The 19,733-nt window shown below is 42.7% G+C and overlaps 1 protein-coding gene across 1 annotated transcript; it reads right to left on the bottom strand.

Moving 5' to 3' along the window:
* Positions 1-6,801: 6,801 nt before the first annotated feature.
* IGSF22 (immunoglobulin superfamily member 22) lies at positions 6,802-17,255 on the bottom strand. Its single transcript, XM_049820799.1, is given in 14 exon segments — positions 6,802-7,500; positions 7,990-8,075; positions 8,077-8,275; positions 9,971-9,990; positions 9,992-10,082; positions 11,187-11,358; positions 12,329-12,502; positions 12,504-12,585; positions 12,587-12,653; positions 12,870-12,979; positions 12,981-13,164; positions 14,401-14,542; positions 15,172-15,360; positions 17,136-17,255. Coding segments are annotated over 14 exon segments (1,746 nt in total). The 3' UTR covers positions 6,802-7,390.
* Positions 17,256-19,733: the final 2,478 nt, after the last annotated feature.

Below are 19,733 nucleotides of genomic sequence, written 5' to 3'. Positions count from 1 at the left end.
CAGCAGATTTGCCATCCCTTAGATCACTCCTTACTCCCTTCCCTTTCAACAGCCTGTCACCAGGTAAGGACCATTGAAAGTATCTAAAAAAGTCCCTAAAGAAATTCTTCCAAGTCCTGGTCTGAAGTAGCTCTCAGCCTAACAAAGAGTGCTTTCACACGAGGTATGATGTCCTCCAGCCTACAGCACCCGACCCCAGGCAGTAACTACCCCTCTTCCAGAACCAAAATCAGCAAGAATATAGTTCCTGCAATCCAAAATAAACCTGCAGTTCAGCTCAATTTGAAGTGAATTCCTTATCTCCTGAAGTCAGCTTTACAGTCTCTTATTCTGACTCCTGCTTCCCCACCTCACTCAGCTGCAAACAGCCCTAGCAGCAGAGACCCTCCCAAGAGACTGCCCAGGTCAAGGTAAGGAGGAGCCTCAGGAATAGGCGCCCATTAAGGAGTCTGAATATAAGTAAGCACCTCACCCACACAGTATTGCTTGTAAGGCTGCTTTGAATACCTTTGAAGAGGTGCGTTCCTATTGTAACAGTCCTCACCTCAACAAGCTCTGTGTGGGAAGGCAGAGGTAAGTCCTACCCAGCAATCAGATCTCCGAGGGGATAGCAAGCTGTTCTCGTGCCCCTCAGGGCTGCCTGCCCTCCCCAAAACTAGGTGAGCAGTGCTGCCAGGGTTCCTCTAACGTCAGCCTGGCTGGCAGTGATGCCAGGCCAGGGAAAGCTCCCACTGATTTTAGGGACTAGGAAACTGTCCTCCAGCTGTGGCTTGAAACTGGCTTCAGGGAGGAGTGTATCAGGCAGCATGGGAAGTGGGAGACCCAGTAACACCAGCAAGTCTTAAAAAATGGTAAAGAATTGCTTTCAGCCTTTTAGGCGAGCAGTGGCTGGCTACACTGAGGAAGTGTTGCATGTATCCTGCATGCAAAGACAGATGAGTTTGCTTGAAAATCAGAGCCAGAAACCCAGCGTGCACATCCTTTCCCTTCACTGACCCGCAGTGAGCTACTTCCACGTTAGCAGAGAGAACCGAACCCTGGGGGGGGCTCAGCAGTTGTCAGCCAGCTGTCCAGAAGCAATGATCACAGATAAAAATAACCTTAAAAGATCTTTCCAAATATAGTCCCTTATTATTGGTGCTGTATCAGTTTCATTTCAAGCTGTGCCTGGCAGTGTCTGTCTCTTGTTCCCTTTAAGAGAACACTAACATGTCCTGAGGAAAGGGAGAACGGAGGAAACATACTTCAGTGTCTTGACAGACAAAAGGATGGAGAATTCTTGCTCTCAAATGTTTAACCTTGAAGGCTCCCTTGTTCATCAATCACAAGTGAGGTGAGCTTTCCAGGGGCTGATGAAAATCACACGACACAGCTGTTTCAAGGCATGCTATCCATATTGTAAGACCAAGCTCTTAAGTTTGGGCATGGTGACATGGGGAAACATGGTGACATGGGTGATGTGTGGATTGTGGGTTACTGTTACTGAAACCTCACCCCATACACCTGGAAGCGTTCAGTCTTACAAGACCAATTTGAGGCAGCTGGAACCAAGCTGCGTGTTACAACCTGATTTAAAGCTTCACTGGGTGGGAGCTTCCAGCATGGAAAAAAACAGGGAAGGGAGAAGGGGATAGGAAATGTTTGATTTTCTTCCTTTTTTTGTCTTGGAAATTTTTACTAGCTTTCATATGATGTTGGCAAAATCCTGCCATTTCATGAAGGAAGAGAACAGATTTACCCAGTGCAGTGTCTGTGGTATCTGCAAAAAAAGCACAAAGCTGTTGTCAGAATGCATCAGTTGACTGCTTGGAGGTGCTAAGTATGCCACAGGTGCATGGCAAACCTGCTTAAGGACTGAGAAATGGCCATATTGGCTTTTGAGCCATCCAGGGAATTCATGAGAATTGCTAGCCAAAATATGCCATTTTAAGGGACCCAATACTGCTTTCAAGCAACTGAAGACAAATCTCTGTGACTTCAGAGGAAGACTTCAAAGTCAGAGTTAGGCTGTTTTTTTGATACGAAGGTAAGTTCTTATGATGTGGCCCTTGCAGCTCCAGCTGCAGTACCTACAGACTGAGCAATCTCTTCCTCTGTGAACAAGGATGAGAGCCAAACTGGCCCAGAGAAGTGTGATCCACAGTGCCAGTCCCTGTAAGGGCACTTGCCCTGGAAAATTGCAGGTTGTAAACTATACTTAGACATGAAATCTATGGCTACTCAACCTGGAGGGAATCACCCCCACAAATCACAGTGGCTGCAAATCTGACTTACCACAGGCAATCACCTTGCAGGTGCTGTCACCAGACAGATGCTACTTGTTGAGTTGAACCACAACTTAGACTTGGATGTGATGCAATATTGCCATTGTACAGGGTCACTGTTGGGTGGGGGTTTCTGATGAAAGCACAGCTCATGGCACAGTTGTTGCCATGACTCATGCTGTTGTTCTTCAGTGGGGTGATGAAATGGGAAGCACAGTCCTTCCTGGGATACTCATCTTGAAGTCAAAACACTCTGCTGAGGACAGAGTCACTATGGGCTGCTTCACACTGCACTGTCTGTTGCACATGCAAACACAGAGCCAGCACCGTTAACACAGAGAGTCTTCTGCATGAGTACAAATCCAAAGAGCTTGGGTATGGTATTTCATGACCTGGGGCTTCTTTCCCACCAGGGAAAACTCAGGGACGAGGAAGAATGAACAATATATCGCATTACTCTCAGCATCTGATCAGCATACCTATCTCAACATATAACCAAATACAAACTAAAAAGCAAGAGAGGAAGGAATCAGAAATCTCATTTTCCTATTAATCTGCTATGCAACTGTAAGCAAGCAATTAATTTCTTTGGTTTTTGGTCTGTAAATAAGGTGTCAGGTTTTTGCTCCATGGGGATACATTGATGCCTTCTCTCACTAATGCCATTAAATTTTAAAATGCTTTTGGATATTTGGCTCCCAAGGCACTTTAGAAATGCATGATTAAATTACACTCAATTATAAACCAAAGCAGGTGATCTTGTAAAGGAAAGGATATTGCCCTGCTGGTGTTGCTCTGAGGCATTAATAGCCTACAGAATGCTCTGGTGGAATCAAGGGGAACTGCAAGTGCAATTTAATTTCCAGTGTCCACTGCAAATCTTCCATTTTCAGCCTCTATTTAAACACATTTCTTGAAGTCTTTATTATCTCCTTTTTCATTGGCATGGGGTCCCATCAGGTAAATCCCCTGGATCCTAAATGTAGCACTGTATGGCAAAATTCACTTGTGATACTTCATTCTCAGAAAACAGCTTATCTCCTCCTTATCCTTCAGAGTTTTTCTACTGTCTTTCAGGTGTGTGCAAATAAACCTTGTGACTTGCCATTTATAATGAAGAATAAGAAATTAGTTCACATCTGCTTGTGTCCTGCTGTCCTCCCTGAAGACAGACAGGCTGTTATCAAGGGAACGTTCAAGGGAATGCACTGCAAGGCACAACCAACCTTGCTTTCCTCCATTTAATACTCTCTTATACTCACCTACGTACACAGAATTTACTGAAGTTATTTCAGACTCTGCAGGCCTAGAATACCTCCATACAAGAACACGCCTACAGCCACGTAACTGGAAGACTGTCACACAGTCCCCTACATGTGACAGATTTTTTTTGCTTTTCATTTAGGAAACAAATCCCAATCAGACTGGAAATATGCTAGAAGACAAATGACTTGTAATGCCAATCTTCTGTTATGTCAACACATGATAATATCACCCTCCCTGCACATGGATGGCCCCTACTGTCTTGAATTTTAATATAAACAGGATCTCTATGAACTGCTGTGTAATGTGCTACACATACATATAGTAAAAGGAAGCCCGGTCCTGAAGAGATTGCCAAAAAATGGATCGGATAGGACAGAAGGTATTTTTGTGTCTATTCCCCAGGTGGGGACCTGAGGTGCAGAATAGGTTAGTGGATATACCCAAGGCCACAGAGGGAGGCTGAGCTTAGTCTGCAGTCTTGTGTACAAGAGCACCCATCTTCCTCCAGTACTGTAATGAATTTTTACGCTTACCTCTGTCTTTGGAGAAGTACCACTGCTCCTATGAATCCAGAGAGTCCGTGTCCCCAGTGTCACTGCAGGCACTGCCTCAGAAGAAGTATTTCCTCCCTGGGAGCAGGCCTATGACAGTGTACTTAGTGCTGTAGAGCTTCTCTGCAGCTGTGAACCATGTGGTGGTACTGACATCACATTTCAGGACACCATAATCAGTCTGCTAGTCATCTTCTACATCTGAGCTACAATTTAGGGTGACAATGTTTAGGACTTCTTCAAACAGCTGCAGATTAGTGGGTGGTCAAGGGAAACCTAAGAATTAATGAGCACATTTAAGTATTGGTTTCTTCTGTTTGGGACCCTTCCTCTGTCCTTTTCTGGGGCAAAATTTTTTCACTTCAGCTCCTCCCTTCTAAAGTCCCTGTGTGTCTAGGAAAGTACTTCTTTCCTTGATTTCTTCTACCCTGAGCAACTTCAGGACCAATTTGCCCTGTGTGTGTAATTGCCTTCTGATGAAAAAATAAGGCTGTTAGTTTTAAAAAGCACTCTGAAGAGATGACAAGTACAAAATACACTGCAAAGATCCCTAAACCCCAGCAGATCATTATAGTAATAGGAGTCTAAGAAGCAAGCCAGCCTGCCTCCACTTGGCTGTCATAGACCCACTTGCGATGGAAATAGTGTCATGAGACCGCTGAGGGGACAGACAGTTGTGTTAGTGCTGTTATGGGGATTTGCCCAATCAAATAATGGCATGAAAAACAAGGCAGCATCTGGGGATGTTTGGAGCAATAATGGCTTCACCCTTTCCCTCCACACTGGACACAGTGAGCAAAGCCCCAGCAGTACCTTCCTTACCCCTCAGCTCTGAACCGTGCTGCTTCCCTGCTTGGCTCAGCTAAACTGGCTCTGGCTCTGAGCTAGCGTGAAGGCGGGACTTGGGAAACACAGTGACAAGAGGTAGGAAAATCTTTTCTGACCAGGGAGTCTTTCTCCTCTTGAGTGTAAACACAACGTTTTGGATCACTCCTGTGGCATTTTTTGGGTAAGAGGTGTGTATGATTTGGATCGTTTGTTTTTTTCAAGAAAAAAACCCCAACCTTCCCAACTCTAGCACTGATGCAGAAATTGTGTGACATTTCTGTCAGTAGATGAATACCTCCTGTCAATACCCAGAGGTGGCTGGGATGCTCAAGTTTGCTCTATACTGTACCTGCAACTTACGTTTGAATGTCGTAAAGGGCTTCTCTGTAACTATTCTTGAGGATGATCTGGTACAGAAACAAATCGCTTGATGCTGTGGATAAGGACTGGGAATGCCCTCTCTCTTGTTGATATGCCTTCCTTTTGCCACACCACTGGTGGTGGTGGGGAGCCCTGGCCAAGACAAACATGCAACTATAAAGTTCTGCTTCCTGACTTGGGTGGCAACAGAAACAAACCACATCTTTGAGCACAGAAGGGATATCTGTGTCTACAGCAGCCACTTGTACATGATCAGCCTGATAGAAAAATATTTCAAGGACAACAATCCTGGAGATTTCTTCAAGCTGTAAAGGCAATGGCAGGCTTTGTCCCCAGCAAAGCGCCTAGAGCTGGCTTGGCTTGGGAGGTGCCACATAAACTTTATGCTACAGTTCATTAGTTTGCTCATCTTGAAAGCTGAGGGACAACAGCTGGTGTGATACAGATAAACTCATACAATTTACACTAAGAGATATGTTCTCACACTGGGGCTGACTCTGCAAGGCACTGTAGAGCTTCAGCTCGTGCAGTAGCCTAGGTTTAAAAAAAAGCACAGAAATTGCCCTTAGCTTCTACAGTAATGAGCTCAACATCCATGTTAATAGAAAGTGTAATATTCAGAAAGGACAGTGTTGGGACCTCAAGCGTTGTCTTTACAACCTGATCACTCCCCTAGGTCACTCGCAGTTTAATCAAGAATGATTTCAGTTCAGTTAGCATGAACTGTAGTTGCACGCTTGAAAAATTCTGCTTCTCGTGATGAATCGGAGAGCTTCCCCAATGTTTTATGGTTTGCTGAACACTGTGGCTTCAGCTGCAGAGGGCTGGATTGTGCAGCTGACAAACTTGCGTGCACAGAAGTCCCTCTACCCTTACCACCACAGGGAGGCTTATAAAAAGACTAACCATAAAAATAGTGAGCAGTTATGCAGGACTTCATGAACCTAAAGCACTGCATGAATTTTCTCCAACAGTCAACTTCTTTTAAACTGAAGTGACAGCTTGTGATAAAGGCCAAAGGACAACTACAGCCTCCATAGCCCTGCAGCTGTATTTCATCAGATGCCCAAGAACACTCTAATTGCAGGATTTCTCCTCTAACAGGACACAATACAGAATCTCACAGAGATGTATGAACTCATGGTGCTGTCCCAGCACAAACCACCGTGTGGCTCTTCAGCCTCACAGTCAGATCAAACCTATGTGAGGGATAAAAGAAAAAGAGCGAGAAATTAAAAAATTAAGAGTGAGAGATTGCACAGAAAAGTAAAGCCATTCTTCAGTCTGTTGAGTCAGGCCTGGAGACTGGAAGAAGAAACGTTCAAACTGTTTCAGCAGAAGGCAGTTAGTGTAAGGGTTGCAATGTTGCCAGCTCTTTTCCTACTACCTGTACCACCAGAAGAGAAACATTAATGCCTCAGCAATAAACAGCTTAGTGAGGAGCACCTATTCAGGACAATTTCAGGTGAGGCAGGCGGAACAGGAACATTTACAAATAGTTCATGAAAAAGTGAATGAGAACAAAGAAAAAGAAGAGGCAGCTTTAATGCCTCATTAGATGATTTTACTGTCTGCCTTCTGCCACAAGCAATTTTGTATAATGTCTGGTTTTTATAGGACTTCTCATACTCTTCAGTATAGTACTGCATATTGCCATTCCACACCAGAGAAGTTTGTCTGGAGCCTGCAGTCTCTCTGGGGTTTTTTGATGTTTCTCTATTTGGAGATGTGGTAACAAAGCCGTGCTGCACGGATGGATTGTGTACTTCCAAAGCGGAAACTGAGAAGAGAAACAACCATTTTTTGTATTGGTCACCTGGATGTTGCCTTCTGAGACTTCCTCAGTCAAGCCTGAATGTCCTTCTGAAACTCTATAAGAATCAGCATTGTATACCATGACTCACGAATCATGCATCTTTTCTTGTTGGCATTACTGCTACTGAGGGCAGTCAGCACCATGCTTTGTTACCTGGGAGTATCTTAGACATAAAAAGTCTGAATTTCCTAATTAATAATTAAGCAATCGTAAGTCCTAAACAATAAAGATTTAAATACTTTGCTACCTCAAATAGTAAGCTATCTAGGGATTTCATGGCAGGTTCATACCTTCATTCTCAAGACATAATTAGTGTCTTTGAAGCATGACCTCTGATAATATTTCAACTGCAGCATGCTGGCATCTGACTGTTCATCCCATTCAAACCGAGTGCCTGAAAGAATTATAAACCTGTCTCAGTACCACTGCATTTACAACAAATGGGCATTTCAAACATGATGGTTTACTTGCTGTAGTACCTATCCTCCTAACCCATATGCAGACTATAGCATCCATGACAGGAATAAGAGAATCTTCCAACAGTGACCTCTGTAATCACATGAGATGTGATATGATAGGTCAGACGGCAGAAGAAACAACTGCCATTATACCTGACATACTCATTCAGGGGACAGCTCAGCAAGAAGGATGAGCAAGAAAATGATTTTAATTTGGCTCAGGGACTGCACAGCTCGTGCTGCTCTCCATCTCCCTCTCAGCACCTCTGAAAACTCAGCAAAAAGAAGCAGAGCTGTGATGCTAAATGTTCTTTTGTGCAAGATGAATTTGATAACCCTTCACAAAATGTGGTATATGTTAAAAACAAAAGAAAGTAACAGCTGATAGATGGGAGTTCCAGCTGGATGGATACTGCAAGTCTTACCTTCAGGTGGCATTGTTAGAATTCCTTCCTGTAACTCCACTGCTTCTCCCATACCAGCTTCCTTCACACCTCGGGTTCAGAAGTAGCATTTGTCTCTCCTGCAAGCCTCCCACAGTGTAAGTGGTACTACAGAAAGGGATCTTGGTGCATTTTGTCCATTTCTTGGTGTCCTCAGCTCACATCTGTAGTATGTATCCTGACAGCACATCTTCCTGGTCTGGCTCCTGCCAGGCTAAGGAAATGTTGGAATTGGAAAAATCCACCACCTTCAGCAGTCCTGGAGGCTCTGTGACAGCAGGAGAGCTGTGACACACTACTGTACCTGCAGGCATATGCTTGCATATGTGAATACAGACCTGTTCCCATTTCAAGATGCCAAAACTGCAAGGTTTTAGGGTAAAAGGAGTCTTAATAAACACAGTGCCAATTCTGTCCAACAAAACAATGCGGTTCCTAAGTTGTCACATACATGTAGACCCTGTTCCAAGGTTGGCCATTTAAGAAAAATCCTCACAACACTTGACAGGGAACCATCTGAAGGTGCTATCTGGACTGCTTGGATTAGTGAATTTGCTTACTGGTTGCAAGATCCTGTTAATGTTCTTGAAATTTATTTGCCAAAGATTACAGTACCCCTAATTAATAATAATTTTTGAAAATACAGATCTTGCTTTTTGCACTTTAGTCCATCTTGCAGCAGTCTAGTTAGATCTTCATAATTTGTAAGAAGAGCAAAAGATGGAATATTAAAAAATATTTGTATGTTTTTAATCAAATGAATAGGGAGTTGTGTATCCAAATCCACATTCTGCTCTGAAAGTCTCAGCTAAAATGCAATGATCCTCCCCCTCTGCCCCAAACCAAAAAAGTCAACCAGTGCAGCATGCCATGACAAACTTGATGCTATTGGCTTTTATACAGAACACTCATATGAGCACACAGGGTCATAAGGAATATGGTGCATATGGACAGTACAGATTCTCCTAGGCCTAATGTGAAATAATGCAAATCTTCAAACAGGAGAAGAATCATAGCTTCGGGCTTTAAATTTGTTTTGTGTCATCTTCTGATGTAAAGGAACCTGAATGCTTTCCCATCAGAGTAACTATTTAACCTCAAGTCTCTCATCTACTACACAGAATTCTGTCTCATTTTTCAGCTATACTGGTTTCCACACTTGGCCAGGTTTTTTTCCTAAATTATGTGCAGCTACTAAGGTCCACTCATGTATCTATTACAAGATTCCATCAATAGTTTAAGCTATTTATTGATGGCCTCTGACAGCCTTTTGTTTTTAAAATGCTTTAGTTATATGGTCATATAGAGTAAGAATTTTCTATGACTGGCACAAAATAAAATCTGCCAATTTCAGCATTTCTGAGGCTACTGTAATCCTTTCGAGTTTGTCTGTGATTTTGGTCAGTCCAGAATTAGGCACAGATTCTTTACAACTAAAAATCCAGTATTAAAAAAAAAAGAATGTAAGCAACTTCCATGAATTCTGCAAGAGCTTTCTCTTCTTTTATAAGGTTGATGGGGGACTGATGGAAGGAGCATAATAACATGTATGAGAAATTATTTTCTTTGTCATACATTAGGGCCTTTGGCAACCTATATATGAATATTAAGTACTAAAGGTATCTACACCTCAGAGCACCTTTATCATGTTGATCTCTGCTGTTTGCATATATTCAATTCCCCCCAGGTGGGAATCTTTTACTGTGTCCTTATCTTAATAATTGCACATTTAAAGTGAATAAATAGTATCACACTTTTAGGCACTTATAATATAATTACAGTTATAGCCAACAGTATTAAGACCTTCCTTAATCTTTAGTTAAGCTGTAAACACAATGCAGTCCATTACATTGAGCCAGGCTGGAACTGCCACATTCCCTCAGACTTCAGTCATAAATGCATAGATCTGGTCATTGCATACGTGTTTAGGAAACCTAGACATTAAACAGTGGAAGAAGCATACTGATGGGATCCTTTGCAATGAGACGTTGAGGGCATGATGAGAAATCCAGGGCCCGTATCACACGGAACTCATTCTGTATCCTTCAGAAAACCATCCACTTTGAATCTGGTACCTAGAGACATGCCAGCTGCAGTTACACGACTCTCTAATCACCCATAAAATTGTTCCTACGTGGTCACTAATTTTTTTTTTTTAATTGCTTTTGGACTGAGATAAGCCAAGAAGAAATTTCAGCTCACAGACTGCTGGAGAACAATACAAATTTTTGGGGTTCAAGGAGCCCCTTAACTAGGTCTAACATTTACTTCTCCAGGGGTCTTCTCCATTTTCATATCTCTCCCTAGGAGGAGATGGAATTTTGATGCATATAATAAGAGGAAAAAATGCGTAATTTTCTTTCCACTAGATCATGGTCTATAGCTTAGTATAATCATACATGCTGGGAAAAAATATCTTCATGTCTTGCTCCACTGACTTCAGTGGGATTTCTCATGATGTAATGAACTCAATAGTGAGTGGCCAAGCCTTCCATAATCTAGCTTTCAAGCAAGGTTAAACCTCCATTCAATTTTGAAAAAACCCCTCAAGAATTGAATAATTTGCTTTAAAAAGTGTTTCCATTATTTACCATTAGTAATGTTGGTGCCTGAAGGAGGATATTTTTGGATAGTGTGATTGATTGTAACTTAATTAATATGAAAGTCCAACATTTTGAATGAGACAGAGGAAAGAATCCAAGAAAGAACCAAAATATTAACAGACAAGGAAAAGCAAAAGTCTCGTTAGTCAGATGCTGCTGCTGATAGGAACACTCCCATGTGTTATACAAGCTGTGCTAAGCATGGATCATATGGTTGCTATCTGATGGATACAACAAAATCAGTCACTTGTTTAATTCAGTTCTGGTCCAAGTCAGGGAAAACCAGTCAAATTTAGGTAGGGATAAATGTAAAACATAGATCCTTGAAACTAGGCACCCAAATCCATTAGGTGTGACTTTCAGAGGTGCTGAATGTTCTGCCCTCTCATTATTGCTTGTGCGTATCAAGCCATTTCTATTTGAGGGCTGAAAATCTCACTTTGAACAGCATATGTCAAAATGTGTATCTCGTTAGATGACAAAATTTTCCTTGATTAATCAATATTCTGCTTTGCATTCAAAGCTTATCTAACTTTCCTTCTGCCTACATAAAACAGATTATAATCTTGGTCTGACCTTGGACTGGCTCCTTGATGACTGGGACACAAAGACTGCTGCCCTTCTTCCTTTTTTCTATGACTTAACCTTGTACTGCGGAGCATCCATCCTGGGCTGGGGAGTTCCAGGTGATGGTGACAGCTTCTTTCCTGACATCTACAACTTGAGGCTGACACATCTGTCTCAGAGGCTGTACACAGAGGAAAATCAAATTAGTACAGTACAGTCAGAATTCATTGACTCCAAATTGCGTGTATGTGTTATGTGTTTGCGTATAAATACGTATGTAGGTATGTATGGCAAGAAGTGAAGGAAGGTAACTTGTATGTTTAGGTTTATTCATGGCCACAATCTTTTTCTAATGCTTTCTTTGCCATCTACTGCCCTTCGACATTTCAAATGTTGAAACATTTCAATTTTTTGCACTTATTCCAAAAATGAGCACTTTCTGCGATGAATTACAGAGTGGCTCATAAATGCCTTCCCTAAGCCATAGGAAGTCTGGACAAAAATGCAAAGTTTTAGATGAAAAATGATATATATTACTTCAAGCTAGTAATTTTCTTTCTGAAATGTTTCAATAGGCCAGACTTGCTATTTGCACTGTATCTTCTGTGATACACTCTGGTCTTGGGGAAAGGGGGCTGCAAATCCCCTTTCATTGGGGGTCCCAGTCCATAATGGAAACCCAGGAACATGAGGTACCCAAACTATAACTCCCAGAAGACAGTTCAGCAGTGTTTTCTATCTAAGTTAGTTTTTGGCTGACATATTTTCTTTTTTGCCCACAAACCAAAATGTTTTTAAGCATTCCCTTTTAAATTATCTTCTCTCCTTCCCCTTGATATTTTCCAGAGAACGCCATGTTTCATTTCTGCCGTATCCCACTAAGCTTACATAACTGACACTAGAACAGTGTGTCAGTCAGTCCTCTCGCATGGCCAGTCCATGTCAAAGGGTTTCTGAGTCCACAAACACTTGCAGTGAAAGGACCTGGGTATTTGTCTGATCCTGGTTATCGGCCTAAGCACAAAACAGCTTCTAAGCTCCGTCCTTGGAATTTGTCCCCTGAAGCACAGGGGACAGTGTTCTTTTGGGGAATGGCAAGGAGGAAGAGGACAGAACCGATGGGAAGAGGGACTGTGAAACCACATTAAAACCAGCTGGCTAATAGGTTCTCCAGCAAAAATTTCTTCTGTTTCCAGGGGCTTGATGAGGCCCTCAGAGTTGATGGCACGTATTCTGAATCAGTAGGCTTTCCCTTCCTCCACCTTCTCGATAGCAAATGTGGTGTAATTGCTCTCCACCACCCCTACTTTGACCCACAATTTTTTCTCCAGCCACTCTCCTCTCTATGACGAAGTGAGTCACCTGCTTTCCTACATTGCCTTTGGGTGCTTTCCATCTCATTTTACATTTTCCCCATGTGTTGCAGGAACTCTGCTTTCCCCTGTGGGGGTTTTGGTTTGTTTGCAGTGTAAGCAGCTCACCAGACTGACATGGAGGGCTATATTTAGAGGGTTGTATCCTCTCATGGTGTAAGTCAGTGTAGATTACAGCAAAACTAAACTGACTTGAACTGATAACTCGGAGTCTGCCCCACTGCAAGAGTTTTAAAGAGAAAGTCTGAATTACAGTGTCTGTAACCAAACATATCTACCAGTGATTGTCCTGGTATAAAATGATTGATTTAGGACCTACCAACAAAGTTGAGGTAAGGATTGTCAAAAGCCGAGCCACAGTGACTTTTCAGATTCAGCATAATGGCTCCACTGTCTTCTCTCACACAGGTTTTGATTGTGAGTAACGCAGTCACTGGCTTTCTCCATCACTACTTTCTCTTCCTTCGCCACTTCAATATCATCTTTGAACCATGTGACTTTGGGCATTGGTTTTGCCTTGAAAGGCACCTTGATGCTTGCCGTATGCTTAGTCTTCACAGTAATGCTCTTTGCAGCAAAAATCTCGAGGACAGATTCTTCAATAACAGGAGAATCTAGAAAGAACAGAAGATATTTGAAAGCTGCAGCTGCAAATATAGCTTGACATCTTTCCTGTGTCTGCGAGTTCCCAGAAAAGGTGGTCCAAAGCTGGGCCCTTCATATACTCCTTCATGTTTTTATTGTAAGAATTCTGTATTTTGTGAACATCTTTGGGGACACTCAAAATCTTCAGTGTGTTTTGATTCAGTTAATTTAGTTATGTTTCTTGTACAGGGAGCTGGCTGTCCTCCTTTAGTTGTTCAGCTCAGCAGAAAAAGAGGGACCTCTGGGAAATAGCAAGACCCAAATCTCCTCACTTCCGTAGGTCCTGGAGATGTGATTCCATGCAGTTTCTCAGTTTTGCAAGGCACAAGAAGAAGCCCTTTGTGCTGTTCTTCCCTAAGGTCACACTGGGATATATATCTATGATCATGATAAAGACAGTAGAATTAAAGTTAGGTACTGCTTGTACAGAAGATGCTCCCTGATTTATTACAGAGTAATACAGGAAAATGATAAAGATGTCCTGCACAAAATAATGAAGAATAATCAGGTTCCTAAACATATTTGGTGTTTTTCCTTTTATTTTTGTCACACAACGGGTATGTTTAGCAATTACAATCTTCTGCTGAAAGTCATAAAAAGGCATTAAAAAATATTTTTTAATGCAGGAAAATCAATCCTCCCTATACCAAAGCTTTGCTGTGGATGGGTTTTTACCGCAGCACAGGTATGATAAATATTCAGCGTTGCAGACACAGCATCCTCACTGCTGCCTTTGTCCCACTGCCTGGGCAGCAGTACGTATCCCTATGCGCCTTGCTTTGGTTCAGCAGGCAGCAAGAGGCTGATTTCCAGGCTGCAGAGGAGTCTGAAAGTCCACCTGGCGCCATCTGGCTGCCAAGGGCTGAGTAATACACATATTTATATATTTCTATATATAATTTCAGAAAAAAGGTGTTTTTCTTGTTGCTGATGACAACAATGTTTGAAGTAAAGGCTCAGGCCCAAATTCTTGATCACTGATTTATAAACACAGAAACCTATGCTTAGTCACTTAAAATCGACCAGTACGACTGTTCAATTTTCACTCCTTGGGGAACAAAGAAGCAGAAAGAAGAGGTTTTGCTCATGCACATAGATAAGCCTGTAAAATGGTACAGGCCCAGGTAAGGAGACCTGGTGAAGCACTGATTCTGCAAGTGTTTGTGTACGCCTGGTAAAGAGCAGTAAGGAGATGGTGTGGCTACCTCCAGTGGCAACTGTTGCTCCGCTCTCTGCCCCCTTGGCTCTGAACATCTACCTCCCTTCACGCTCCTCTCCCATTCTGTCAGTGATGAGTTTGTGGATGGCTCCCTGCTTCACTATCCAGATCCTTCTCATGTCCATAATCTGACAAGAAGACTGAGGCAGGAAACAACCCACATTGCAACAAACACCATCTCCAACTCTGTCCTGAATACTCTGATCTGAGTTTCCTGCTCTAAGATAACTGTGCGGTCAGGATTTCTAGCTCCTACTCTGGTAAAATGCTCTGTGATCTATGGACAAAACGAATTCAGTGTTACATGGACAGAGTGATTCTGCGCATCTGCCTAGATGAGCCACATGGCATGTAACGAAGGGTGTGTATTAGCATGCGAAGGGTACATTTACTGATTACTCTGAAAATTAGAGACTGGGAGACGGAGAAGGGTGGGTGGTGAGAAGCCAACCTTGTGGGAAAGAAAGCAAGTCTACAGGCTGAGAAAATGGGTTAGCAAATGTGAAAGCATCTTTACAGGAGACTGGGGAGGAAAATTTTTAAAAAGCCAAGATCCAAAGCCAAAACTTAGTAAGACTGAGGCTGTAGTAGACTGGAAAAGATTAGATCTTTTCTTATGTGATCTGTCCATCTGTTTGTCCTTAGTCAGAAGCCCTTTATTAACACCAAGACATGTCCTGCAGCAGCTATTTGGATAAAGCTTCCCACTAGGGTTTTGCAGCCTTTCATTACACTGACGATACCATGGGCATTTTACCTATTTGCCATACTTGAGCCATATTCCTTCCACCTTTGCATTATTCAGGACAACAAAGAGCTCAGCAGGATCCCTGATTAGAGTGTGAACATCACACACGTACTCTTCATGGTTGCAAATGTCTCTGGAAGAAATCCCAGTGGAAGTACATGAACAGAAAAACTGTGCAGAATGACTGTCAGCTGAGCTCTTCAAACACCAAGGAGGTATTTAACGGCAGGGAAATCTCCTAACAAAATGGACAGACCCTCAGGATAAAAGTAGTTTAGTAAATTGGACATCCTGGGAAAAAAGGGGGATGGAGAAAGGCTGTTCCTAAGTAGTTTTTCCCCTTCTTTATGCATGTTCACTGGAGGGAATGCAGTTTAAGAACCCCAAAGCTGAAGCAGAAAACAGCCTCTTGGCACTGCTGCAGACCCTTAGCTGGTCCAGAGGAGCTGTCAAACGAGCCAAACACTTCCTCTACTGCTTACATAATATTTGTATCTCAACCTGAACTCCACGTGGGGAAAGACGCTTCTATAACTGAGGCACCAAACTGCAAATCTAGTGTGCACAGGGGTCAGAGGCAACTCAGCCACAGCTCTCCAGGTTACCTGTGCCACAGAAGTGGTTTCTGTCCCAGGGCAGCGGTTAGAGAAAGCCCCTGTCCCACACTGTCCCTTCAGGCCACCCTGGCCATGGCCCACGGAGGACACTCACACACCAGGCCTGGTGTCCACTCTCCAGGAGCCAGGGCTTCCCTGCCCACCACCAGCCACACTCAACCCTGGCCACAGAATCCTTGCCAAGCTGCACAGCTGGCTAGCCCAGCGCTGGGGATAACATTGGGAAACTGCTCCCTTCTGGCCTGTTTTGGGAAAACAAAATGAGAAATACATGGCCAAAATGCAACTAACAGAGTGACTTCCACCCAAGTCTGTATACCAGGACAGGGTTTGCAGGGCATCATCTGACACAGAAAACGCAGGACTATTAGGAAGAGACCAGCCACACAGAGACATCTGTCAGGGGTGGGCACCAGGGCAGATCAATCTTCCATGTGAGAAAATCTGCCTGATCTCACAGCTGAGCTTCTTTTGGCCCTGAAGTTTCCTTCATACCTTCCTACCAACTGAATATTCAGTTGTTCCTGAACCTGTGAAGGATACACTAGTATCATTTTACCCTCCTTCCATGCAGTTCATTTTAAAATCATCTTAAAATGCTGCACTTTTCATGGAAGGCACCTGGCCATAGCTCAAAGCTGGTCCACATCTAACAGAAGTCATCTCAAATACTAACAGCCACTAAAATCTACACCCTAACTTTGAAATTCTTCTCCAGGCTATGTTGAGAGCACAAAGCTAAGCTTTCCAACTTTTCTTCCCACTCTTAACAGCCTTGTGTCTTTCTCTAAAGATCATAGAATTAAGCATCAATAGTTTACAGCATCAATAATGCTACTGCAAAATTAATTCCCCAAACAAATGGGATATTAAATATTTACCAGCCTCATGTTGTGCTGCTGGCCCTCAGCAGACTGCAGTCAAACGTCCCGTGGGTGGCCTTAAAGAATCAGGACAAGAATTCATTAGGACAACCCTGATTAAAATAAAAACCAGTACACTTTACTACGCTGGTTTAGGTGACGTGCAATGGAAGATTTAATGCTTTATGCTTCTACGGCTTTATACAGCAAAGGGAAGTCCTTAATTATTATCTTCATGCTACCAAGAAGGGGCACAGACTAATGGCTTATTCCATGTTAAACAATAAATAGACTGCAGAGCAGTGTTATTTCACATCAGTTTCCTAAGCTGTTATAGCAAAGTAGCACTGCTTCTTTGCAGAGTTTATAGAAAAACAGTGTAAAGACTACTATTCCTCCTCCTCTTCCTCTCTTGAGCCATTCAAACTTACCTTCCACAGTTACGCTGGCACTGCTGTACTGCTCATTAGGGTCACTGTCTTGTGTAGCCTACCATTGCTGTGCAATCTCCTGAGTCACTCAGTTCAGCAGCATTAATGATAAGCTCTGCTTTCTTGCCTTCATGCTTCGTGGTGTACTTCAGAGACGTCTCAATCACTCGTCCATTCTTCATTGCCCTCAGGGTGACATCTTCAAAAGCCAGCACAAACTCCAGGCAGGCTTGTCCCTTCTTTTTCACTTGGGTGTGAATTGCTGAATTGGAACCCCTGGGAAAGGGGAAGGGGTTGGCAAGAAAAAATGGCACATACTAACAAGCTCCTTATGAATCAAAACAAGTGGCTTTGCCTTTGCAGGATATAACATGGGCTCCTGTGCAGGAGAGATTCCAGGCTTGGAACTTTACTTCCAGTGTGGAAAGGACGTCTTGGCTCCTCTGCTTGCTCCTCCACAGACTAGCTTTATGAGACTGCAGCTCCCAGTTTTCTCAGCCCAAGGTCTGGGGTTTTATGTTGTAGCTTTATGGATTTTGCAGCTCAAAACCTATCTTGCATTTGATCCACCTGCTGCCCAGATGCTTACTTTGCATTACTTATGATAAATGAAGAGTGGAGTGTTCTGCACTAGATCTCCAGTCCCAATACCGAGTTCTTTAAAGTCACTGGACTGAACATCCTTACTGTTCACAGTCTGGGCCAATCCATCATCAGATGTGACAATTCCATACTTATCGTCCCACTTCAACTCTTTCCCATTGAACTTCTAGGTGAAGTTTTGCACTTTCTTTGGCAGAGGGATTTCAAACACTGCTGTCTGTCTTTCAGTCACTTTCAGTGGTTTCAGTTCTGTCAGGAGTTAGGGCCCCACCTGTTAAAATACCAGAAAGACAAACATTCATTCTGTTATTTTCAGTTTCTGATCTCTGATTTCCTACACTAAATAGCAAGATGTCAGTGAAGTAATTTTGATTTCTTTCTTGAGTGGTAGCAGAAAGATCAATTCATTTCTTCAACTTCAGTGGAAATTAAGCTAAATATAGTTCATAATATTCAGTAAAAGTTGTGCGTAATCCTACAAAGCTGATTACCAACAGACACACTGCTTTTCTGTTCAGCTCTTCTGTCTTTGCTCTACTTTTTTTTCCCCCTCTCCTTTACTGTAGGTCATTGTAAAGTAAATGGTTTCAGGCAACTGCAGATGACATCTACAAGCACACCTGGAACCATCTGGCAAGCTGAAGGAGGACTGACATCTTCCTGCATTATGTGTCAAGAGTGCTGCAGTTCCTGGCACAGGATCACTATTTGGGCTTAAGTAAGGTAATCTAAATCTACCACACTACCAAAGAGCCTATGTCCAAGCCCTGCTAAGGGCTTTGTCAAAAAGATAAGTATTATACTTAAAAAATGGTACTTATGGCAAAGCTTAAGAGATGGTCCTACTGCAATAAAAGATAAGGCAGGTGAACAGCATCACTTTTACTTAGCATTGATTTAAGGCAAGTTTGATGTATATAATGTGGTTGGTTTTCTTTCAAACATCAGGCACACATTTGGCTGGTTGTAGGAAGCATATGCAGATGAAAGAAGATAGTTCTCATTATGCCCAGGCCCATCCACTCACTCCCAAGTCCTGTAACATTGTTTGAGCAACGTTCACTTCCACAAAAAGGACAGTGCCAAGGTGCATTTTATCATTCCCATCTTTTCCACTAAAACTGGTCCAAATTCAGACTCACACCCCTGCCACACCGATGTCAATGGAGAATTTGGTTCATTATGTGTAATAACTAGGCTTCAAATTGCAATCTGCTATCTCATGAAAGGTGTTTTCACATGGGTGCTCTGGTAATTGTGGGTTGGTTTATGACTTGTACAATGTTAGATTTCTGTTTGAGCCTAAAAAGACCAATGAATCATGAATGTTGCAAAGACCTATAAGAAAAGAAAGTAGGTCACAGTTTGGCCCACCAATTTTGACCCTCATATGTTTGTCTCCAGATGTCGATATTGTACACTGAACCTTATGTATCTGAGAACAAAGATTACCTATCACTCTCAGCGTAACAGGTTTCTTGTCAGCCGCAAGAGGACTGTAGGTGCCTAGGTCTTCCCCATTCACAGTGGTGATGCACAGCATATATTTCATACCCATGTGCTTCATATCGTTTTTTCTCAGGGAATACAGGGAACACAAAGGCTCTTCCCTGTAATAAGCACAGTGCTTTCACCTTTGGAAACACATGGAGATAGAGGGCAAAACACACAGTGCTCAGTTTAAAGTCAGCAGGGGGTCGATTCTTTCATCCTGTTTCACCCCACTCTACTTGCAGCAAATCTACCCTGTAAAGACTCTTCATTTTGTCTAACTTCAAAATTCTTCCAAGCTTAGTTGTTAGTAACTGGTCTAGTCACTAGTCAAGCCAGACCTCTAGAACTTACCTTTACTCATCATCAAGGATACCGTGTAGATGGCATCAGTGTGGGTGTTGGACACTACACACTAGTAGTTATCTGCATCATCTCAGGAGAAGCACTCAGATTGGAAAGAAAGAAAAACACAGAGAAAGCAATAAGCAAAAGCTCCACATTGGTTCAGGTGGTGGGGAGCAGATATGGCAAACATATTAGTGAATTCCTCTTTTTATTTGGGT

The sequence above is a fragment of the Accipiter gentilis genome, chromosome 17 (genome assembly GCF_929443795.1).
Source record: "Accipiter gentilis chromosome 17, bAccGen1.1, whole genome shotgun sequence".
In the NCBI taxonomy this organism is placed as follows: domain Eukaryota; kingdom Metazoa; phylum Chordata; class Aves; order Accipitriformes; family Accipitridae; genus Astur; species Astur gentilis.
This window is presented reverse-complemented; position numbering and strand designations above follow the sequence as displayed.